Source organism: Schistocerca gregaria, chromosome 6 (genome assembly GCF_023897955.1).
Source record: "Schistocerca gregaria isolate iqSchGreg1 chromosome 6, iqSchGreg1.2, whole genome shotgun sequence".
NCBI lineage: Eukaryota > Metazoa > Arthropoda > Insecta > Orthoptera > Acrididae > Schistocerca > Schistocerca gregaria.
The window spans coordinates 367,185,295-367,210,590 of NC_064925.1; the positions used below are offsets into that span (position 1 = coordinate 367,185,295).

Genomic DNA, 25,296 nt, shown 5'->3' on the forward strand with positions numbered 1-25,296 from the left:
CTCAAAATTCTACCAGGTGGCTTCCTCTTTCGTTGCTTACCCCCAATCCATATTCACCTACTATATTTCCTTCTCTCCCTTTTCCTACACTCGAATTCCAGTCATCCATGACTATTAAATTTTCGTCTCCCTTCACTATCTGAATAATTTCTTTTATCTCATCATACATTTCATCAATTTCTTCATCATCTGCAGAGCTAGTTGGCATATAAACTTGTACTACTGTAGTAGGTGTGGGCTTCGTGTCTATATTGGCCACAATAATGCGTTCGCTATGCTGTTTGTACTAGCTTACCTGCACGCCTATTTTTTATTCATTATTAAACCTACTCCTGTATTACCTCTATTTGATTTTGTATTTATAACCCTGTAGTCACCTGACCAGAAGTCTTGTTCCTCGTGCCACTGAACTTCACTAATTCCCACTATATCTAACTTTAACCTATCCATTTCCCTTTTTAAATTTTCTAATCTGCCTGCCCGATTAAGGGATCTGACATTCCACGCTCCGATCCGTAGAACGCCAGTTTTCTTTCTCCTGATAACGGCATCCTCTTGAGTAGTCCCCGCCCGGAGATCCGACTGGGGGACTATTTTACCTCCGGAATATTTTACCCAAGAGGACGCCATCATCATTTAAACATACAGTAAAACTGCATGCCCTCGGGAAAAATTACGGCCGTAGTTTCCCCTTGCTTTCAGCCGTTCGCAGTACCAGCACAGCAAGGCCGTTTTGGTTAGTGTTACAAGCCCAGATCAGTCAATCATCCAGACTGTTGCCCCTGCAACTACTGAAAAGGCTGCTGCCCTCTTCAGGAACCACACGTTTGTCTGGCCTCTCAACAGATACCCCTCCGTTGTGGTTGCACCTACGGTACTGCTATCTGTATCGCTGAGGCACGCAAGCCTCCCCACTAACGGCAAGGTCCATGATTCATGGGGGAAAGTTACAATATTCCAGCTGCCATACCAGAGGAGAAAGAAATTATTATGTGTCACTTTCCGATCCTCCCTCGTAAAAACATTGGGGCCGGGATACAATTAAGTCAATAAAACGAAAATACAGGGAAATAAATCGAAAATAACCTGCGGTAGGACTTGGCACAAAGTGCTAATTCCTTTTCCAACAAATTATCATGTGAAATTTTAATTGTTATAGCTGTCAAGCTCCATGTTTTGTCCACACATGTACTGTGTTTGAGAATGCAAATTACGCTACGAACACGATGCTACTCACGCCATGCAGACCCTGGCACCGTGTGAGCTCAGTGTTTCTTGCCGCGCTTCTCCTCCGGGTAGAGCAGCTTCTCGTTCATGATGCGCGCGCCCGTCGCGCTGACGCCGTCCTGGTACTCCGTCCTGCCCGTCACGACGCGAGCCGGCAGCTCTGACATACACAAGCAAACACATACCACGACGTTAGGCATATGACAGCGACAAAAACACTGTTGGCGGCACTTTGGTGTACCGCACCATGGAGATAAAGTGATTATACAGGTTGATTTTTTCCACCGTGTACAAACTCTAGGAATTAATCAATGAGAGGGTACAGAAAAAAGTCTAATGAACATATCCGGAAATTTATGGTTTCCATGCTGAAGACGATGTATTTAATCATACTTTGTTACAGAGACTGCGGTCTAATACGCGCTGTTAAGAGTACGCATGTTGTCCGCCCCCGGTAGCCGGCACGGTGGCTCAGCGTGTTAGGTCAGAGAGCCGATGGCCTCTGTAATAAAAAACTGAGTGGAAGGATCAACCACCGAACTTGAACAGGATGTCTTGCGACGTCCGCAACGACCAAGTACAACGATCAATAAGGAGCTAAAGAGCAAAGAAAAAAAAAGTGGTCAGAGCGACAGAATGTCAATCCTTAGGGCCCGGTTTCGATTCCCGCCTGGGTCCGACATTATATCCGTTTAGGGACTGGGTGTTGTGTGGTCCTAATCTTCATCGTTTCGTCCCCATCGACGCGCAAGTCGCCGAAGTGGCGTCAAATCGAAATACTTGCACCCGGCGAACGTTTTCCCCGACGGGAGGCCCTAGTCACACGACATTTATATTTAGTAAGCATGGTTTCCTCCTAGAGGGTGCTATGACGACAGCAAATAATCAGTATCGGTGCAGACGGGATGTATGGGCCAGAATAACTGGCGACAGTATTTTGGGACCAGTATCCTTTCCACGTTGCCTAACAGAGTTCTTGCGGGTGACTTTGCCTGTCCTGCTGGAAGAAGTGCCATTGATGATTACAAGGGTTATGTGGCTGCTACATGATGGTGCTCAAGCCCACTTCGCCCTTAACGTCCGGACGCATCTCAATCGTGTCTTCCCTGGTCGATGGATCGTATGAGAGGGTCCAGTGGCATAGCATGCTTGTTGATCGGATCTCAATCCGTGAGATTTCTAGTTGTGGGGTCATCTCGAAAGCTTTGTGTTTGCAGAGCCCATTCTAAATTTCGAGACACTGCCTTTGACACAGTTCGGATGCAGCCTGTCCGATGTGAACGTGTGAGACAGAACATGCTACGGTGTGTACATGCATGGGTTGAGGCACATGGAAACCATTTTCAACACATACTGTAACTGTGGCTGCATGGTACAGCCCGTATTAGAAAAATAAAAAAAGGTTCAAATGGCTCTGAGCACTATGGGACTTAACATCTGTGGTCGTTATTCCCTTAGTACTTAGAACTACTTAAACCCAACTAACCTAAAGATATCACACACATCCATGCCCGAGGCAGGATTCGAACCTGCGACCGTAGCAGTCCCGCGGTTCCGTACTGAGCGCCTAGAACCGCGAGACCACCGTGGCCGGCCAACTATTAGACCGCAGTCTCAGTAACGAAGTATGATTGAATACATGGTCTCTAACATGGAAATCACGCATTTCTGGACATAACTTTATTACACCTTTTTTATTCCGTATCCTCTCATCGATTAAGTGTGTGTGTGTGTTAGGGCTTATGGGCGCTCAACGTCGAGGTTTTCAGCGACATGACACACATTAAAAGGACCGAATGTGAACAGACCTAATAAAACCGAAGCACACACGTAAAGAAAGCAGGGAAAGAAGGTAAACGCTACATAAGAAAGTAAAACGCAAGGAAAGCGAAAACGTAGCAGCAAGAATGCCACAGGAAATTGTCAATGGCTGGCCACTTACATAAAATATGGGGAGCTTGTCACACAGTGAGCAAATTAAGACCCTCTCCCTAAAATCTTTGTAAAAACATTTGACAAGGTACAGAACTTTAAAACTTTAAACACATTCGTCTGAGTGTTTCCTAAAAGAGATAGCAGATCCGCTGGACAGAAAATAAAACGCAATCCGATAAAACGTGGCGCACTGTGACCTGGACGCCAAAAGTACCACACATTGGTGGGTCCTCTCGCCGGAGCAGGAAGCCATGCGCCATAGGGATGTGGCCTATCCGAAGCCGAGTGAGGAGAACCTCGTCTCGTCTACGTGACTGGAAGGAAGTACACCACACACGCTTTGTGGGCTTGACTAAACGGAGGTTATTGTCAGTCATTTCCAGCCACTCATCCTCCCACCACCGCATGGCTATTGAGCTCAAAAGCGAGGTGAGTGCGAGCAGAGGGATGGCACACTGAAATACTTGCGGATCGAGACACACCTCCTTGGCTGCGAGATCTGCCCTTTCGTTCCCAGCAATGCCGACGTGCCCCGGAACCCAGCAGAAAGACACCACCTTCCCCAGTCGCTGTAGTTGGAGGAGGGCACCCTGGATGGTCTGGACTATTTTATCTGCTGGATACAAACGTTGCAATGAGTGAAGGGCACTTAGTGAATCGGAACAGACAAGGAATTTAGGACAGGAAGAATGTCTCATCTACTCCAGTTGTAAGTAGGCTGTTTAGGTTTTTTTATTGGTAACGGCGTCACCACGTAGCGCTCTGTATAAAAATCACTGGCTGTGCCGTGTGCAGTCTGTGGCTGGTTTGCATTGTTGTCTGCTATTGTAGTGTTGGGCAGCGGCAGCTGGATGCTAACAGCGCGTAGCGTTGTGCAGTTGGAGGTGAGCCGCCACCAGTGGTGGACGTGGGCAGAGAGATGGCGGAGTTTTGTAATTTGTAAGAATTGGTGTCATGAACTGATATAAAGACCCAGTAAAGAATAACTTCGTGATATACTTCCAAAAAAATGAGGGAGCACAAAAAGACATTGCCCTTCACAGGAACTGCATACATAATTTTCTTTTCAAGTACTTGGTAATTTATTTCATTGAATAAGTAGTGGTGCACCATTTTAATTACATAGACATTAAGATGTGAATGTACATTTCCCTTATCTGTGTTGTTGTCTTCAATGTACTATTTTTTCTGCTTGTGGGTTTGTCATGTTTAGATATAAGTTATTACATTTATTGCTGCTTGCTTTGCTTACCTGCACCTTTTTTTAATTGCTGTTTGTATTAATTGTTTTGATCTGCTGCATTGCCTCGTCCCTTAGTTAAGCATCTGAGCTCAGTAGATTTAAGTTAGCTTGAGAGGGGTTAGCCTATGTAAGAGAATGAGTTGCGATGGATTTGAAGAAATGCACTGGGAGGTTATATGAGAAAAGTACAGAAAGCAGGTATAGGTCGAATTTTCTTGTAAATAAATGATGAGGTAAGACACTAGAAAATAAATGATGAAGTAAGAAATATGTGAACATATAAATACAGAAAGCATGCTTGGATAGGATTTTTTTGATGGAAACAAATGTTGAAATAAGACGAAAGATCTAAGGAATGAAGTTTTGGGTTGTACTGCAGTACCAAATGTTACACTGAAAACAAATCCTGCCCTTTCCTCTTGTGTTAACCCACTATGTGTTTGTGTACCCTTGGGTATTTGTGTTCTTCCTGTGTTTATGTGTTTATCTGATGAGAGTTACGTAGTAGAATTTTTATGATAGTGTGTTATTTACTTTGTAAAGATGTTTAGACATTATTTATCTGTTCTGTTTTATTGCTCATGTGTGAAGTTGATGTTTCAAAAGTTATTCTGATCTTTTATGTATGTACTTATGTCATAATTTTTGCAACACTGATGTATTTGTTATTTCGATTCTTTTGTAAAGCCTGTACTACTACAAATGTTATCTGTATTGTTTTGTTCTTTAATGATGTATTTTGTACCTTTGTTATTGTATTCTTATAAAATTGTAATTGACACCAGTTGATCAAATTAAGTAATTTGTAAGTTACATTTCACTGCACACATTTCTGTTGGTCATAGTATATGGACAATATGTGAGAAGTAGGGACTGATAGTGTTTGCACGTGTGTTAATAACTCAGTAAGGGACTGGATAACAGCATTGCTGGTTCTAAGGACATTTCAAAAACAATTTTTGTGAGTGCACAAGTGGTGGTTATGGACTTGCTATATTATCCGCAAGACTCTTCAATGGTGATTGTGCACCTGAACAGTCAAACAGATGGCTGCTGGCCATCTCTACAAGGACTACAGTGGGTCTACACCTCTGACGACCCACCAATACCATTATTTCTACAAGGACTGCAGTGGGTCTGCACCTCTGGTGGCCCACCAATAGTAATCTCTACCAGGACTACAAGGGGTCTACTCTGTGATGACCTACCTACCAATAGTCTTCAACTTCGACTGACTCTGCTGTGGGTTTGCTCTGTTGTGGCCCATTACCTGTCAGCAAGTCAAGAGTCAGCACTGTCTTTCCGTTGGAAGGACAACACTACTTCTTCAAGACTGCATGGAAATCCGCTACTGCCGTGTGAATTTTCTTTTACTACTCAGACTTTGAGAAAAACACTGCAATTTTACTTTGATGAATGATCAGGACTGTCTTAATGGACTGTGAGAAAATTTTAGCTTTTGACCAACATTGTATCGATAAGTGTGTGCATTTCATTTCTTTGTCATTGTAATTATGAAAAAATTTTTCAAATCTGTATTGGCCACTGCCCAAAACAATTTGTAAATTATTTTGTGGGGAGCATGGGGGCTATGTAAGTAGGCTGTTTAGGTTTTTTTATTGGTAACGCCGTCACCACGTAGCGCTCTGTATAAAAATCACTGGCTGTGCCGTGTGCAGTCTGTGGCTGGTTTGCATTGTTGTCTGCCATTGTAGTGTTGGGCAGCGGCAGCTGGATGCTAACAGCGCGTAGCGTTGCGCAGTTGGAGGTGAGCCGCCACCAGTGGTGGACGTGGGCAGAGAGATGGCGGAGTTTTATAATTTGTAAGACTGGATGTCATGAGCTACCATATATATTTTGACTATTAAGGTAAATCCACTGTTTGTTCTCTATTAAAATCTTTCATTTGCTAACTATACCTATCAGTAGTTAGTGACTTCCGTAGTTTGAATCTTTTATTTAGCTGGCAGTAGTGGTGCTCGCTGTATTGCAGTAGTTTGAGTAACGAAGATTTTTGGTGAGGTATATAAGTGATTTGTGAAGGGTATAGGTTAATGTTAGTCAGGGCCATTTTTTGTAGAGATTTTTGAAAGTCAGATTGCGTTGCGCTAAAAATATTGTGTGTCAGTTTAAGCACAGTCGTGTACAATTGTTCAAAGGGGACGTTTCACAGTGCCCGCAAGATCGTAGACAATTCTGCATCAAAGACAGTGGACGCAAGCTGGTGAACCAATAAGTTTACGCCTCTGCACGCGGTATTTACCTTAGCTGCGATGAGTTGTCTGCATGGCTGCTCTCGCCCACTGAAATTCCTATAAAATCTAATTAAGTCTTTCCTGACTTTTCCAGCTGAAACTCTTCCAATGTCCAGATTGTATACCAGTCAGGTTCCTCTCAGAGTATGCTGATATAATAGCTCCATATTTAATAATTATATACAACCTCTCGCTCATAGAAAGATCCGTACCTAAAGACTGGAAAATTGAAAAAAAGTCACACCAATATCCAAAAAGGGAAGTAGGAATATTCCGACGAATTACAGGCCCATATCACTAACGACAATTTGCGGTAGGGTTTTGGAACATATCCCGGAGTCGAACATTATGAAGTACCTCGAAGAAAACGATTTATTGACACGTAGTCAGCACGGATTCAGAAAATATCGTTCTTGCGGAACATAACTAGCCCTTTACACTCACGAAGTAATGAGTGCTATCGACAGGGGATGTCAAATTGATTCCATATTTTTAGATTTCCAGGTGGCTTTCGACACCGTTCCTCACAACTGTCTTCTACCCAAAATGCGTGCCTATGGAATATCGCCTCAGTTTTGCGACTGGATTCGTGGTTTCCTGTCAGAAAGGTCACAATTCGTAGTAATAGACGGAAAGTCATCGAGTAAAACAGAAGTAATATCCGGCATTCCACAGGGAAGTGTTATAGGCCCTCTATTGTTCCTGATCCACATTAACGACATAGGAGATAATCTTAGTAGTCCTCTCAGATTGTTTGCAGATGATGCTGTCATTTGCCGTCTTGTAAAGTCATTAGATAACCAAAATGACTTGCAAAATGATTTAGATAAAATATCTGTATGGTGCGAAAAGTAGCAGTTGACTGTGAATAAAGAAAAGTGTGAAGTTATTCATATGAATACCAAAAGAAATGCGCTAAATTTGGATTACGCGATAAGTCACACAAATCTGAAGGCTGTAAATTCAACTAAGTACTTAGGAATTACAATTACAAATACCCTAAATTGGAAAGATCACATAGATAATGTTGTGGGTAGAGCCAACCAAAGTTTGCGATTCATTGGCAGAACAGCTAGAAGGTGCAACAGGTCTACTAAAGAGACTGCTTACGCCACGCTTGTCCGCCCTATTCTGGAGTATTGCTGTGCGGTGTGGGATTCGCTTCAGATGGAACTGACAGATGGCATCGGAAAAGTACAAAGAAGGGCAGTTAGTTTTGTATTATCGAGAAGTAGGGGAGATAGTGCCACAGACATGATACGTGATTTGGAGTGGCTATCATTAAAACAAATGTGTTTTTCGTTGCGACGGGATCTTCTCATGAAATTTCAGTCACCAGTTTTCTCCTCCGATTTCGAAAACATTCTCTTGGCATCCACCTACATAGGGAGAAATGATCGTGACAATAAAACAAGAGAAATCAGGGCTATCACAGAAAATTTTAAGTGCTCGTTTTTCCCGCGCGCCCCTCTAGAGTGGAACGGTAGAGAGACAGCTTGAAGGTGGTTCACTGAACCCTCTGCCAGGCACTTTATTGTGAATAGCAGAGTAATCATGTATATATAGATGCAGATGGGGTACGTTCTCCCTTCGTCTTTATGATGATATGAACTCTGCTGGGGACACTCTTATTGAGGAGTCTGTGGAGGAATGGCAACCCATTCTCTCTGAAGAGCAAAAACAAGAGAAGGTAGTGATGAATGATGCTGCGGTCCGGAGTGAAGACCACGTCCTCACGCATCACAAAGGTGTTCTATTGGATTCATTTTGGGACTCTGGGGAGGTTAGTCCATTTCAGGAATGTTACGTCCACAAATGTTTCCCTTGCAGATGTTGCTTCATAAGAAGGTGCACTTTCATGCTGATACAATCACCGTCTCTGAACTGTTCCTCTACCGCGCGCAGTACAGAATGCCGTAAATGTGTTCATACCCTTCCGCATGTAGCGCTTGCTTAAGCCCAATAAGGGAATCACATCGTAGCCATGAAAAACACCTCCGAACAATAACATCTCAACGTACTTCATTGTAGGTACTACACACAGTGGCAGATAACCATGGACGAAGCCAGGAATTCGCCCTTACATGGGCACTCGACACCACGTCAAGCGTCATTTAGTATTGAGTTTGTGAGGAGCTGTCGACGATTGTCCACGATTCACCTCCTGGTAGCTGAGTGGTCAGGGCGACAGAATGTTAATCCTAAGGGCCCGGGTTCCATTCCCGGCTGGGTCGGAGATTTTCTGAGTGCAGGGACTGGGTGTTGTGTTGTACTAACCTTCATCATTTCATCCCCATCGACACGCAAGTCACCGAAGTGGCGTCAAATCGAAAGACTTGAGCCCGGCGGACGGTCTCCCCGCCGGGAGGACCTAGTCACACGACTTGTACTGCTTAAGCCCAGTCACTCTACTTTCTGGACTGCTGGTAGCACTTTGGATTCCTTTCCGTGATTTAATGTGATTTCTTACAACCACGCTCCTCAGTGCGTAACGGCCCTGTCGAACTGTATATGTGGTCTGTGTGGTCTTGGTTTAGCTTTGGTTGTTCCTTCGCATTTCTACTTCACAGTCACGTTACCACCAATACTTCTGAGCAGCTTTGGAAGCGTTGACTTGTCGCCGATGGGTTTTTTTTTTCTTCTCCCAGACGGCATACACTGACTATTCCACGTTCGAAATCATTGAGTTTCCCATGCCGACCCATTTGCTGCTTCTGTTCCTCTACCGACAAATTAGGCGTTTCGCCCACCCGCTAATACTAGCTCGAGCCCACCGCGCTCGGTCATGCCTTGCTCGAGTATGAACGCTTGAGCCGGCAGGTTGTGGTCGAAAGAGGCGCCGCGGGGAGAATGGACAGAGGCCGGCCGATCTGGCGGGCTCGCCGCTCTGCTTTTGCGACCCTCCTTTTAGCAGCTCTGTGCGCCTGCAGGCTGGAGTCGCTCGTGACATGCTCGCACCAACTGATGGACCTACTCTCACATCACTTTAGTTATGCTGTACACTTATGTTCCTGGGTGGTAGTGTCTAATAGCGACACCGTTATAATAGACAGAAGAAAATGGTGTGCTTTATGCAATAATGAAATTTTTACAGGAAAACTAAGTAACTACAAAGTTTTATCGGCCTCATAACGAAAAATCACATTGTTGTTTTTATCACAACATCTGCTTTATTGATTCAAATCTGCGTTTGTGAACTTGACAACCTAACTAACTGCTCGCCCGGTTGGCCATACGATCTAACGCACGGCTTTCCGGATTGGGAAGGAGGGCCTCGTCCCCGGCTCGAATCCGCCCGGCGGATTTGTGTCGAGGTCCAGTGGGCCAGCCAGTCTGTGGATGGTTTTTCGGCGGTTTTCCATCTGCCTCGGCGAATGCGGGCTGGTTCTCCTTATTCCGCCTCAGTTACACTACGTCGGCGATTGCTGCGCAAACAAGTTCTCCACGTACGCGTACAACACCATTACTCGACCACGCAAACATAGGGGTTACGCTCGTCTGGTGTGAGACGTTCCCTGGGGGGGTTCACCGGGGGCCGAACCGCACAATAACCCTGGGTTCGGTGTGGGGCGGCGGAGGGGTGAAGTGGACTACGATAGTCGTCGTGGGGTTGTGGACCACTACGGCTGCGGCGGGGACGGAGCCTCTCCGTCGGTTTTAGGCCCCCGGTTAACATACAATACAATAGCTAACAAATTAGGAATCTAACAAGAACAAAATTATTTGGAAATTATTCCGTTGGCGTAATTACAATGAATGGACTTGTTTCGGATCAAGTTCGCTTCGTCCAAAAAATGGTTCAAATGGCTCTGAGCACTATGGGACTTAACATCTGAGGTCATCAATCCCATAGACTTAGAACCATTTAAACCTAACTAACCTAAGCACATCACACACATCCACGCCCGAGGCAGGAATCGAACCTGCGTCCGTAGCGGTAGCGCGGCTCCAGACTGAAGCGCCTAGAACCACTCGGCCACAACGGCCGGCCCGAGCAATTCGAGCGAGCGAAAACGTCAGATACAGACCTATAACTTACAACTCATACTCCCCTCCTAGACGTATCATAATCTTTACAGTAGTTCCTCAGACTAGCCCGGACACAGAAAAGGAAGTTTATATAGTAGGTACAGAAGATTTATTAAACTGTTTCCTATTTGCTTACTAAAACATGACTATATTTTGCGTTTTGTGTTTGCATACAGTAATGTTAATCTATTGTGCCCCTGACGTGTGATGAATGCAATGTAAAACAAGAGATTTTTCATGTGACATAACTACAATTTAACCATTCTCAGATTTTTTCTAAAATTTTTACACCGCTATGGGACGGTAGTCCTTTGTATGTGACACACATCTGAACTTCGTACGCCTACTCCTTCCTGAGGAAAAGGATCTTAATACACGGATGGATAAATGGACAGACGGGAAGAATGACAAAAAGTTTTGTCGCTTCACGCAATTACAAATTAACAATTATCGGATTTTTCCTTTACTGGTACTGCGAAACCTTGCTTAGTGCCAAATTTCATGATTCTGGGTCAACGGGAAGTACCCTACAGATTTTGACGAGTATGTTGGTGAGTTTCGAATTATGCGAGATAAATGAACGAATCTTTTTACTGAACTGACTTAGAAGGTTAAATATTTTACGTCGCCAAAGTATCATGGACGTTAGTATGTGGCACAAATTTCCCAGAGAAAAACGGTTCTTAACAGTGGGACAGACAGACAGACAGACAGACATCAAATCGATCCTACAAACTGGCGAGTGGGAGAGCTGCCATCTGTGTTGACCTAACGAAGGCTCTTGAGACGAGTTTGTACAGCGAGCGGGGACAGTACTCTGTCAATCCACTGCAGTGTGTAGACCGTTGAAGGTCACAGCAGTAGTGCAACCGCCCTAACATCAAGTTTACAAAGAAGAGCAGTGGCCTTGGCTCAGAACTGAAATGGCACGAGGTTGGAGTACGCAAGAATGTTTCTAGGGACTACTTGAAGCATATGGTGACGCAACGTTGCCATACAGCACAATCGTACGATAGATTAAAGCTTCCAGATGAGGCAGAGATCGAAGAATCACCCCAGTACAGGACGACCCCACGTGGAGGGCAATCAAGTCAACTACTTGTTTCCTTACTGGACGTTGTCGCCGCTAGACTGTGCGTGAATTAGCAGCAGAAAATAGAGCATGCCACAAAACTGTGCACCACGTTCTGCACGACTTTCTGGGATACCGCAAAATTGCGGCATGTTGGATACCCCATGAGATGTCCGAGGTGCAACAATGGCACCCCTATGCCGTTTAACAGGATATCTTTGGCCTGGACAAAAGGGAAGGTAACGACTTTCGTCGACGTATCATCACCATCGACAAAACCTTGGCGCACTCGTACGAAACAAACTTGAAACGGAAATGATTGGAGGCATCCCGGTTCTCCTCGTTCACAGAAAGTGCCCGCTACACCGAGTGGTGTGAAGGTGACGTTCATTGTGGCGTATGGAAATGTTGCGGTGATACTGCATTACTTTGTACTATCAAGGGTGACGGCAGACGGTGCCTATAACTGCACATTCGTGCAACACCAACTTCGTCCAGTGCTCAGCAGAAAGCAGTAGCCCATCGTTCTGCATGACAATGCACGATGTCACACCACTGCTGCTGTCCAGGACCTCTTGCGTCGCTGGCATTGGGAGAGTCTGAAACATTCAACGTACTCACCCGACATGAGTCCCTGCGATTACGAACTCTTCACTGAAGTGAAAGAACCACTGCGAGGGACCCGGTCAACGCCAGAGATGACGTTACCCATGTCGTGCGGCGGTCAGATGGGACTCAACCAAAAATGGACGCGCAGATGGTATACGACGGCTTCTGGACATTTGGTTGGTTGGTTGGGGGAGGGGAACAAACAGTGTGTTCATCTGTCCCGTCGGATTAGGGAATCTTGGTGAAGGAAGTCAGCCGTATCCTTTCAAAGGAATCATCCAGGCATTTGCCTGAAGCATTTTAGGGAAAGCGAGGAAGAGCTAAATCAGGATGACTGGAAGCGAGTTTCAGCCGTCGACCGCCCGGTTGCGCCGGCCGCTGTAGAAGAGCGCTTCTAGGTGCTTTAGTCCGGAACCGCGCAGCTGCTACGGTTGCAGGTTTGAATCCTGCCTCGGGCATGGATGTGTGTGATGTCCTTAGGTTAGTTAGGTTTTCAGTAGTTCTAAGTCTAGGGGACTGATGAACTCAGATGTTAAGTCCCATAGTGCTCAGAGCCATTTGAACCGATCCGGTTGCGACCCCAGGTGTTCTAACCACTGCGCCACCTCGCTCGGTCGGACATTTGGCAAAAACGGGGACGTTTATGTAGCATTTGTGTAACGATAAGTACCTCTGTTAATAAAGTCATTTCGCAGAAAAATAATGGTTCTCAGTTCATTTTATACAGTAATTGTATTAGGGTTCCGTTTTTACAGCCTGAGGTACAGAACCCTAAAAATCAAAGTAATTCTTAAGTCAGTAACAGATCAAGAAAAGGTAATAGTCAGTCATGTGAAACTGTCACTTTGCTATGCCATTTATGTGCACTTTTGTTTTGTATCGTCAGTATTCTGACTAGTTTGATGCGGTCCGCCACAAATTCCTCTCTTGTGCCAACATTTCCATCTCAGAGTAGCAGTTGCAACCTACCAATTATTTGCTACATGACTTACAATCTCCGCCTTCTTTTACTTTTTTTACTCTTTTCGCGTCTGTAACATCTCAGGCTGTAGGAAGATTTCGAAAGTTACCAGCGCGGCTTCACGCTCTGGAAATAAAACGCTGAAAAAATGTTAAAAGGTTCAAAATGGTTCAAATGGCTCTGAGCACTATGGGTCTTAACATCTGTGGTCATCAGTCCCCAAGGGCTTAGAACTACTTAAACCTAACTAACCTAAGTACATCACACACATCCATGCCCGAGGCAGGATTCGAACCTGCGAACGGAGCAGCAGCGCGGTTCCAAACTGAGGTGGCTAGAACCGCTCGCCCACACCGGCCGGCAAAATATTAAAAGCGGCCGATATAAAGTATAGAGGAGGTCGTTAAATATGAATTGATGTGGAGTAGTTGCCGATGAGGAGCCTGTGGATAGGTGAGAGTTTGAACCAGGGCAGTATGTGGTTTGAGCTCGCTGCTGTCAAGCAGAGCAGGTAATGTGCAGGGTCGACTCACAGGACGCGTGGGCAGAGAGCGAGGGCGTGCCGCGGTCGGCAGTGAAGGTCAGGCGGCAAGCAGAGCGCCGAGTCAGCCGGATTCCACGGCAGTGTCACGCTGAGGTCAACAGGCCGGCCACCGAACACGAGCACCGCAGCCAGTACGTTGCATATGGCGGGCGTGGCCGCTCTGGTAGTGAAACATAGCCATCACTGTCTAACACAACACCATTTACACACTACACATGTATACAGGGTGGCCCATTGATCGTGACAGGACCAAATATCTCAAGAAATAAGCGTCAAACGAAAAAATTACAAAGAACGAAACTTGTGTAGCTTGAAGGAGGAAACCAGATGGCGCTATGGTTGGCCCGCTAGATGGCTGCCATAGGTCAAACGGATATCAACCGAATTTTTTATAAATAGGAACCCCCATTTTTATTACATATTCATGTAGTACGTAAAGATATATGAATGTTTTAGTTGGACCGCTTTTTTAGCTTTGTGATAGATGGCGCTGTAATAGTCACAAACAAATGGCTCACAATTTTAGACGAACAGTTAGTAACAGGTAGGTTTTTTAAATTAAAATACAGAACGTACGTACGTTTGAACATTTTATTTCGGTTGTTCCAATGTGATACATGTACCTTTGTGAACTTACCATTTCTGAGAACGCATGCTGTTACAGCGTGATTACCTGTAAATACCACATTAATGCAATAAATGCTCAAAATGATGTCCGTCAACCTGAATGCATTTGGCAATACGTGTAACGATATTCCTCTCAACACAGAGTAGTTCGCTTTCGGTAATGTTCGCACACGCATTGACGATGCGCTGACTCATGTAGTCAGGCGTTGTCGGTGGATCACGATAGCAAATATCCTTCAAATTTCCCCACAGAAAGAAATACGGGGACGTCAGATCCGGTGAACGTGCGGGCCATGGTGTGGTGCTTCGACGACCAATCCACCTGTCACGAAATATGCTGTTCAATACAGCTTCAACCGCACGCCAGCTATGTGCCGGACTTCCATCATGTTGGAAGTACATCGCCATTCTGTCATGCAGTGAAACATCTTCTAGTAACATCGGTAGAACATTACGTAGGAAATCAGCGTACATTGCACCATTTAGATTGCCATCGATAAAATGGACGCCAATTATCCTTCCTTCCATAATGCCGCACCATACATTAACCCGCCAAGGTCGCTGATGTTCCACTTTTCGCAGCCATCGTGGATTTTCCGTTGCCCAAAAGTGCATCTTATGCCGGTTTACGTCACCGCTGTTGGTGAATGACGCTTCGTCGCTAAATAGAACGCGTGCAAAAAATCTGTCATCGTCCCGTAATTTCTCTTGTGGCCAGTGGCAGAACTGCACACGACGTTCAAAGTCGTCGCCACGCAATTCCTGGTGCATAGATACATGGTACGGGTGCAATGGATGTTGATGTAGCATTCTCAACACCGACGTTTTTTAGATTCCCGATTCTAGCGCAATTTCTCTGCTACTGATGTGCGGATTAGCCGCGGCAGCAGCTAAAACACCTACTTGCGCATCATCATTTGTTGCAGGTCGTGGTTGACGTTACACATTTGGCTGAGCGCTTCCTGCTTCCTTAAATAACGTAACTATCCGGCGAACGGTCCTGACGGCTGGATGATGTCGTCCAGGATACCGAGCAGCATACATAGCACACGCCCGTTGGGCAGTTTGATCACAATAACCACATCAACACGATATCGACCTTTTCCGCAATTGGTAAACGGTCCATTTTAACAGGGGTAATGTATCACGAAGAAAATACCGCCCACACTGACGGAATGTTACGTGATACCAACTACTTATACGTTTGTGACTATTACAACGCCATCTATCACAAAACGAAAAAAGTGGTGCAACTAAAACATTGATATTTCTTAAGTACTATACGAATATGTAATAAAAAATGGGTGCTCCTATTAAAAAAAACGCGGTTGATATCCGTTAGACCTAAGGCAGCGCCATCTAGCGGGCCAACCATAGCGCCATCCGGTTTCCACCTTCAAGCTAGATGAGCTTCGTTCTTTGTAGTTTTTTCGTTTGATGCTTATTTCGTGAGATGTTTGGCCCAGTCACTATCAATGGACCACCCTATATATATATTTTGTTTTGCTTTGTTTCTACTGGCACTTCAAGAACAAGCAGTAAATGGTAATTCCGTGTCTGCTCCGCCTACGTATTTTTATTACTGCGTCACGTGCTCGCAACGCCACGAGGCGGCATGCAACGTCGCGGTGAGCAATGGCCGTAATGTTTTGGCTTATCGCTGTACAAGCACCGCTGTGTAGGGAAAGGATTCAGGTGGCATTCGTGTCTCCCCGACATTTGTGTGGCAAATGAGGAAACGTGAACTATGGCGGCATTATTACCTCGTGCTTCCAGACTGGACCAACGTCCTGTTAATCTTTTCTTGGTTGTCGAAGGACAAACACCAGTAGACATCCATCGGGGAGTGACTCTACACCGAGGGTATCCACTAGGGACATGCCCTACGTTACTTTCTTTTCTGTGTAACATTTGTCGTCCAGTATAAAGTACTGGGTTTGATTAGTCAAGTATTCCTCGAGACACTCATGTCTTTGCGAATGCGATCTGTATGATCGTAATCAGATGCCTGTCCAACAGAAAGGAGCATAGTCACTCTCCGACATTAACCTGAATTCAATTATTATAAAATACTACAAAATAGAAATACACTAGAAAACATTACAATTTAAATAGTGTAAGAGAAGATAAAAAAATGTAAATGTCGTGTGACTAGGGTCTCCCGTCGGGTAGACCGTTCGCCAGGTGGAAGTCTTTTGATTTGACGCTATGTCGGCGACTTCCGTGTCGATGGGAATGAAATGGTGATAATTAGGACACAACACCTAGTCCCTGAGCGGAGGAAGTCTCCGACCCAGCCGGTAATAAAACCCGGACCCTTAGGATTGACATTATGTCGCGCTGACCACTCTGCTACCTGGGGCAACTAACTGACAACGATATTAGGAAGTTAAAGAGTGCTAGAGGCCATATCCAGCGGCGGAGAGACAAGAGTTTGCTCAAAATAAATGCACATCAGATAAAAAAAAGGTACGTCAAACCTTAAGAGTCAAGTAGGTTATCTGCACCCAGATTCGATATGAAAGTGTCACCCTGATGTAGATACATAAACAGCAAAAGGCTAAAGAGACAAGTGTGCCAACAACTAATCGCAATGTATTTCGTAAGTCATACATTTAAGAACCCCAAGAATAAATGTCACAGTAACAACTTATATTAATGATGCTCTGCGTTGCGGTAAGAATCCATTATTACTCAGTGGCTGAATGACATGCATAATCACCCATCCTGCTGCGCTGCTGAATGCCTTTTAGATGAGAGAATTATATTCTCTGTATCGTCACTCTTAGTGGCACTTGGAACATTAAAAGTTGCTACAGATTATGCGGTGCTTTTTAAATTACATTAGTCGGTTAAAGGGTTGCTGTTTTGGGTATTGCAACAGTTAATTAAACAAAGAGCAACCTTTTTTCGTCCTTGTGGGAATTATTTAATTATTCGCATTACTTTAAAAGTGGTATGTTTTATTGTATTTTATATCTGTGGTATACGCCACTTCTAACAAACACTGAACAACGCGCTCCAGTACGCGGCCTCCAAAGACATCGCTGGTCACACTTGTCTGGGCGGCCCGCTGCTTCCATCGCTGGCCGTCTTCACACGCACGCTCCCTTACGTGGCCGAGAAATACATCGCTGGCCGCACTTCTCCGGACGGCTCGCGGCTACCATCGCTGGCCGCCTTCGCGTGCGCGCGTTTGTCAGCACACAGCAGTTGGCTACGCCAGGAAACATTGCGATTGGTTTTCCCTGGAAAACAGCGACCCCAGCCGACGGCTCCATTAACTAGCAAGCCTTATATAAACCCGGCCGCCGCCGCAAACGACAGCTCTCATCGGGGAGTGCAGTACGCCGTGTTCCAGCTGCTTGGGGATTACTCACCGCACCACCCGAGGTTACCTGGCTGCTCGGCGGGAATCTTGCGACTTCACTCGGAGAGACTGAACTTCACTGGACTTGGGAATAATTACCGGACGTGCACCTCACCATGCACATTTGTACATTGGTAGAACCAAACTTTAATTATGCGTTACTTCTGAGTGTGAGCCTGGGTAGACGCTTGGCTAACATAATTGTTAAAAAGTGATTTGTGATTTAATAAACCAAAGTGAAGAGGTTATTGTGTTATTCCTGGTTATAACACAATCAATTACATTTAACGTCACAGTCAAATAGTTACTTCTTATTGTGTAAACATTGCATAAGGGAAGCAACTGTAACTATTTGTGAAAACAGTTAATTAATGGATAGTGAGAGGTTGAGGAACTCATCATTTCTTATTCTGTGGTGGCCAGAAACCCTCAGCACCCCTCCCTTAACATACAGAAGACTCCATGAGATTTTTAAAGAAGTTGTGGTGTTGTTAACGACCAATATTTGGAAATATCGCCAGTAATCTACGGAAAGTGGTTGCCATTGGCATTCTTAAACTACCACTGGAGTATCTACCCAGCTTGAAACTATGTACAACTGATTTTTTTTGGTGGAGCTAATTGACTAGAAAATCAACAACAGCACACTGCACTTTACAGTTTCTCACAGTCTCCACACAATGTTTCGGCATAATTCTTGACTATAAAAAAAGATACGGCGAGTGATAATGTTAATTTGTGTTTAATGAAGTGTTTCCAATTTCAAAATGTTGTAGTCAGAAAGTGATTACGAAAATGTGGATTACAAGAAGTGGCATTGAATCGTGGAATTAATTGCCACAGTGGAAACGCAACTGACGTGCTGCCTGCGCCCGAAGAATCCAGCGGACAGTGCCTGTTGGCTGGGGTAGTTAAAGGGCAGATTCAGCAGCAGAAGCTTGCGCAAGAAAACGACTAACCTAATAAACGAACAAAAAAGAGAAATTTCCTGACGAAGCAGTAGTACCAACGTGAGTTGCTTGGGCATTCCCGAGAGACTAGTTATAGAAATCTTTCTATGGCGAGACGTCGTATGTCGTTTTGAAATCCCCGCAATATTTTATCGGCACAGATGAGCGACATGTTCCCTTGCGACGGACACACTAGTGAGGTACAAATAAAGGCTCCATTTCATACCTGTGAAATCAGAACGCACGGGTCGACAGCAGTCCGCTCTTATTCCGAACTTTATGAAACTAATTCAGTTCTTCCTATTCCTGTACAGGAAGGAGATGGCGAAAGAAGTAAATACGTTCAATAAGCTTCGGAATAAGACGAGCAGACTGCTATGTTCACTCAGATGTCGGTCAGCTGCGCCGATGAAACATTGTGGGGATTTCGTGATGATATCTGACGTCTCGCTTTTGAACCATTTCTGTAATAGTACTAATGGTTGAATGACGCTACGGTGTCAAAAGTGGTTTTGTGGGGTAGAAAGTAGTTCTCTTTTCTCTATTTCCTTGTTATGATATTAGGTTTCTTCATTGTCGTACTGTCATAAGATAAGTGTTCTTCATTGTAGTTTTTAAATTGCCAGGTAGTAAGTATTATTATATAACGGTTTGTATTAGATTATCATCTAAGACTAAATCCCAAAGACACGAAGACGGGCGCATTTTACTTAAGAAACATTTACATCTACATGGTTTCTCTGCAATTCACACCTAACTGTCTGCCAGAGGGTTCATCGAACCATTTCCATTCGAGCTCTGGGTCGGTGTCAACAAAATATTTTCGCATTCGTAAGAGAAAGATGGTGATCGAAATTTCACAAATAGATTTCGCTTCAAAGAAAACCGACTTTGTGTAAGTGACTCCCACCCCAACTCGCGTATCGTATCTGTGACACTCTCACCCCTAATGCGTACTAACACGAAACGAGCTGCCCTTCTTCGCACTTTTTCGATGTCCTCCGTCAATCCTACTTGGCAAGGTTTCCATACAGCGCAGCAATATTCCAGCAGAGGACGGACGAGTGTAATGTCGGCTGTCTCTTTAGTGAGTTTGTAGCATCTTCTAAGTGTACTGCCAACGAAGTGCAGTCTCTGTTTCTCCTTCCCCACAATATTATCTATGTGGTCTTTCCAATATAAGTTGCTCGTAATTGTAATTCCTAGATATTTAGTCGAATTGACAACCCTTAGATTTGTGCTATTTATCGTATACCCAAAATTTGTCGAATTTCTTTTAGAACCCATGTGGATGTGGATGACCTCGCACTTTTCTTTGTTTAGTGCCAATTGCCACTTTTCGCCCCATACAGAAATTCTCTCTAGATCATTTTGTAATTGGAATTGACATCTGATGATTTTACTAGACGGTAAATTACAGCGTCATCTGAAAACATCTAAGGGGGCTACTCAGATTATCACCTAGGTCATTTATGTAAATCAGGAACAGCAGAGGGCCTATGACACTACCTTGCGGAACGTCAGATATCACTTCTGTTCTACTCGATGATTTATCCTCTATCGCTGAGAGGAAATCACGAATCCAGCCACAAAACTGAGACGATATTCCATATGCACGCAATTTGATTAGTAGTCGCTTGTGACAAACGGTATCATAAGCCTTCTGGAAATCTAGGAATATGGAATCGATCTGAGATCCCTTGTCGATAGCAATCATTACTTCATGTGAATAAAGGGCTAGCTGTGTTGCACAAGAACGATGTTGTCTGAATGCGTGTTGGATATGTATCAATAAGTCATTTTCTTCAAGGTAATTCATGATGTTCGAGTACAGTATATGCTCCAAAATCCTACTGCAAATTGAGGTCAGTGATATGAATCTGTCATTCAATGGGCTACTCCTATTTCCTTTCTTGAATATTGATGTGACAACGGAGAAGCTTGATGGGGACTTGGTGTCACGTGGCAAGACAAAAAAGGCTTCAACGTTGCGCAACACTTGTGTGTATGTGAATTACTATTGACCGTACACTGTCGTTCAAGAAACATTCCCATAATACCAGGCAGAAGATCAGAGCAAGGGTCAATATTTTGAGGGAGCTAACAGCCATCACCTGGGGAGCTAAACGTCACAACCTGAGAACTTCTGCTCTTGCGTTGTGTGTTTCAGCTGCACAGTATGCACATTGTACGTGGAGCGCATCTGCTCACTCCACAGAAGATGCGGTCCACTAAAAATAAAGTTTTAACAAAACGTCAGTTCGGTTTCCAGAAGGGTTTTTCAACGGAAAGTGCTATATATACTTTCACTAATGAAATATTAAATGCTCTGAGTAACCGCGAGTCAGCCGTTGGGATTTTTTGTAATCTATCAAATGCTTTTGACTGTGTAAATCATGGAATACTTCTAAATTAGCTCAAGTATTGTGGTATGAATGGGACAGTGCTCAAATGGTTTCAATCATACCTAACTGGAAAAGTGCAGACATTTGAAGTATTCATTTCACATAATTGCAAAAAACTGGTGATTTCTCAAACTGGGGAACAATCAAGAATGGGGTGCCGTAAGGTTCGGTCTTGGGTCCTCTGCTGTTCTTAATATATATTAATGACTTGCTATTCTATATTCACGAAGATGCAAAGCTGGTACTTTTTGCCTATGACACAAGTATAGTTATCACACTCAACACACAAGAATTAACTGGTGAAGTTGTAAACGATGTTTCTCGGAAAATGATTAAGTGGTTCTCTGCAAATGGGCTCTCATTGAACTTTGACAAAATACAGTATATACAGTTCCACACAGTAAATGGAATGACACCATTAATAAATATAAACTTCGATCAGAAATCAGTAGCTAAGGTAGAATATTCAAAATTTCTTGGTGTAGGCATTGATGAGGGGTTGAACTGGAAAAAACACACTGAGGATGTGCTGAAACGTTTGAGTTCAGCAACTTATGCTGTTAGGGTCATTGCATATTTTGGCGATATACATCTGAGTAAATTAGCTTAACGCGCCTATTTTCATTCTCTGCTTTCGTATTGCATCGTATTCTGTGGTAACTCATCATTGAGTAAAAGAGTGTTCATTGCACAAAAGCGTGTAATCAGAATAATTGCTGGAGCTCATCCAAGATCATCCTGCAGACACATATTTAAAGAGCTAGAAATCTTCACTGTAGCTTCACAACATATATATTCACTTATGAAATTTGTTATTAATAATCCAAATGAATTCAAGAGTAATAGCTGTGTACATGGCTACAGCACTAGGATAAAGGATGATCTTCACTACTTACGGTTAAATCTAACTTTGGCTGAGAAGGGGGTAAATTATGCTGTCACAAAAGTGTTTGGTCACTTACCTAATACCATCAAAAACCTGACAGATAGCCATAGAGCATTTAAAAGGAAATTAAAAGAATTTCTTAATGACAACTACTCCTACTCATTAGATGAATTTTTGGATGTAGTAAGGAGGTAATTTCCCCAACCCACACACAAAAAAATTAAAAATATTAAGTGTCATGTAATATTTTGTGTAATGTAATACCTTCCATAGACACCTTTATTAATCTAACTTGCTCCACATCGTTACGAAGTGTCGCATTCATGACTATGGAACAAGTACTAATCTAATCACTTGCGCGTATGACCTGTACTGGAACAACCATGCACGACCATCAGAGTTGGTACGTGCTGTAAATGCTATGAATGAGTTAGGCAGTGAAATGTCGGTCGTGCGACCTGTGTCGGCTTCCTTACCGCCGCCCTCCTTCTTCTCCGTGGTGTGCGGCTGCTTGGAGACGGTGGCGGCGCGCGCCGCGAGGCACGAGGGCGCCTTCATGCGGGGGCGACACTCGTCGCCGGGCAGCGACGAGCCCTGCGTGGCCGGCGGCGCCACGCCCCCCGCGGCGGGGGCGGCGGCCACCACGGCCGCGTACTGCTCCGGGGGCAGGTCGCCGTCGCGGCAGTAGTCAGCCTGGTAGGTGGTGCGCAGCCGGTCGCGGTACACGCGCGCGATCAGGTCCTCCGGCGGCAGCCGCTCCAGCACTTGGAACAGGAACGGGTACTTCTCCTGCAGCTGTGGGCACAGCCGCGCGGCGTCAGTCAGGGGCAGTGGAATACACTCATCAGCCACAACATTATCACCGGCTATCAATATAAACCAAGTAGGGACTGCAGCGACAAAACCTACTTGGACAGTCCAGTGTCAGGGACACTCTCACTGGGATTAGCTCGGTGAGCAGGCCACAACAGGAGGTTTATATATGAACTGGCACAACTGTAATCGCTGCAGAGTATTTTAGATTACAATAGATTAACCTTGCTCATAGTTATGCCAGTTTTAGAAAATTATTGTAACAATGCTGCTGATTCATGTTGTATCATATATATGGACCCACTCCTTAGTTAAGGTGGTGGGTTTTGTTGTGTCATATTGTATTGTGTTAATAAAGATTTCTTGTTTCGTGTTATCGCACAATAGGGGTGAGAGTGTCACTGATATATATAATTAAGGTGTTACAAAAAGGTACGACCAAACTTTCAGGAAACATTCCTCACACACAAATAAAGAAAAGATGTTATGTGGACATGTGTCCGGAAACGCGTAATTTCCATGTTAGAGCTCATTTTAGTTTCGTTCTTCCACCAACGCTCAATGGAGCACGTTATCATGATTTCATACGGGATACTCTACCTGTGCTGCTAGAACATGTGCCTTTACAAATACGACACAACATGTGGTTAATGCACGATGGAGCTCCTGCACATTTCAGTCGGAAGTGTTCGTACGCTTCTCAACAACAGATTCGGTGACCGATGGATTGGCAGAGGCGGACCAATTCCATGGCCCCCACGCTCTCCTGATCTCAACCCTCTTGACTTTCATTTATGGGGCCATTTGAAAGCTCTTGTCTACACAACCCCGGTACCAAATGTAGAGACTCTTCGTGCTCGTATTGTGGACGGCTGTGATGCAATACGCCATTCTCCAGGGCTGCATCAGCGCATCAGGGACTCCATGCGACGGAAGGTGGATGCATGTATCCTCGCTAACGGAGGACATTTTGAACATTTCCTGTAACAAAGTCACGCTGGTACGTTCTGTTACTGTGTGTTTCCATCCCATGATTAATGTGATTTGAAGAGAAGTAATAAAATGAGCTCTAACATGGAAAGTAAGCGTTTCCGGACACATGTCCACATCACATCTTTTCTGTATTCGTGTGTCAGGAATTTTTCCTGAAAGTTTGGCCGTGCCTTTTTGTAACACCCTGTGTAAACCCCATCGAGAAATGACTGCTAGTGAGGCACACGCACGGTGCATGTAGTATCAGTGAGCATGCTCCCAGTGAGTAGAATAAGGAAGCCGCACGATCTGTTCGAGTTTGACCGAGGGCAGATTGTGATTACCCGGAGGCTCGGCACGGGTATTCCGGAAAAGTGCACGACTTGTCGGGTGTTCGAGGAGTGGCCTGGTAACTGCCTTCAACACGTGACGAAACCAAGGCGAAACCACGCCCACACACAGTGGGGTTGGCCACCCCTCATTACAGGTGTCGGACGACGTAGACTGGGGCCACTGGTAAAACAGGTGGCGAACTGTGGCACAACTAACATCAGAGATTAATGCTGGGCAGAGTACGAGTGTATCTGAACACACATTGTACGGAACACTCCTAACGAGTGGCCTCCGCAGCCGACGACTTATGGACGTGCCAATTTTAACACCGCGATATCAGCAAATACGACTGAAATGGGCACGTGGTAATTTGCACTGGGCGTTGGCGCAGTGGCACAGTGTTGCATGATCTAACGAATCCTGATATCTTCTTCACAACGCCGATGGGAGGGCTTGTCTAGGGGAACAGTTCCTCGACACCTGTACTGCACCGACCGAGGTGGCGCAGTCGTAAGCACACTGGACTCGCATTCGGAAGAACGACGGTTCAAATCAGCGTCCGGCCATCCTGATTTAGATTTTCCATGATTTCCCTAAATTTCTTGGGTCAAATGCAGGGATTTTTCCTTTGAAAGGGCACGGTCGATTTCCTTCCCCATCGTTCCCTAATCTTATGGGACAGATGATCTCGCTGTTTGGTCCACTCCCGGAAACCAACCAAAAACTGTACTGCGCCGCGGAGAGAAGCTGGCGGTGGCTCCGTTATGATGAGTGGAACACTGATATGCACATCCATGGCTCCAGAACAGCTCGTGCAAGTCACCATGATACCCAAGTAGTATGACTATCAAGTTTGACGATGGCAGTGGCAATTTTCAACCAGGTAAAACACCATGTCACAAGACCAGGAATGTTATGCAGTTGTTCGAGGAACACACTGGCTGCTTCAAATTGACGTGGCCAGATCTGAACCCTGTCGAACACATCTGGGGTGTGACTGAACTTGGCTTCAGAGCTCAAAAAATATTGAAAGGTTCAAAATGGTTCAAATGGCTCTGAGTACTA

At 44.7% G+C, this 25,296-nt stretch overlaps 1 protein-coding gene across 1 annotated transcript in view; it reads right to left on the minus strand.

Annotated features, from left to right (window-relative positions):
* Window positions 1–1,265: 1,265 nt before the first annotated feature.
* The window catches only part of LOC126278887 (uncharacterized), a 72,292-nt gene continuing 48,261 nt past the window's right edge, over window positions 1,266–25,296 (minus strand). Inside the window, exons 4-5 of the mRNA XM_049979161.1 lie at window positions 22,590–22,908; window positions 1,266–1,387 (exon numbers count right to left, since the gene is read on the minus strand). Of these exons, the coding sequence (XP_049835118.1) occupies window positions 1,266–1,387; window positions 22,590–22,908 (441 nt within the window). The remainder of the gene's footprint in view (window positions 1,388–22,589; window positions 22,909–25,296) is intronic.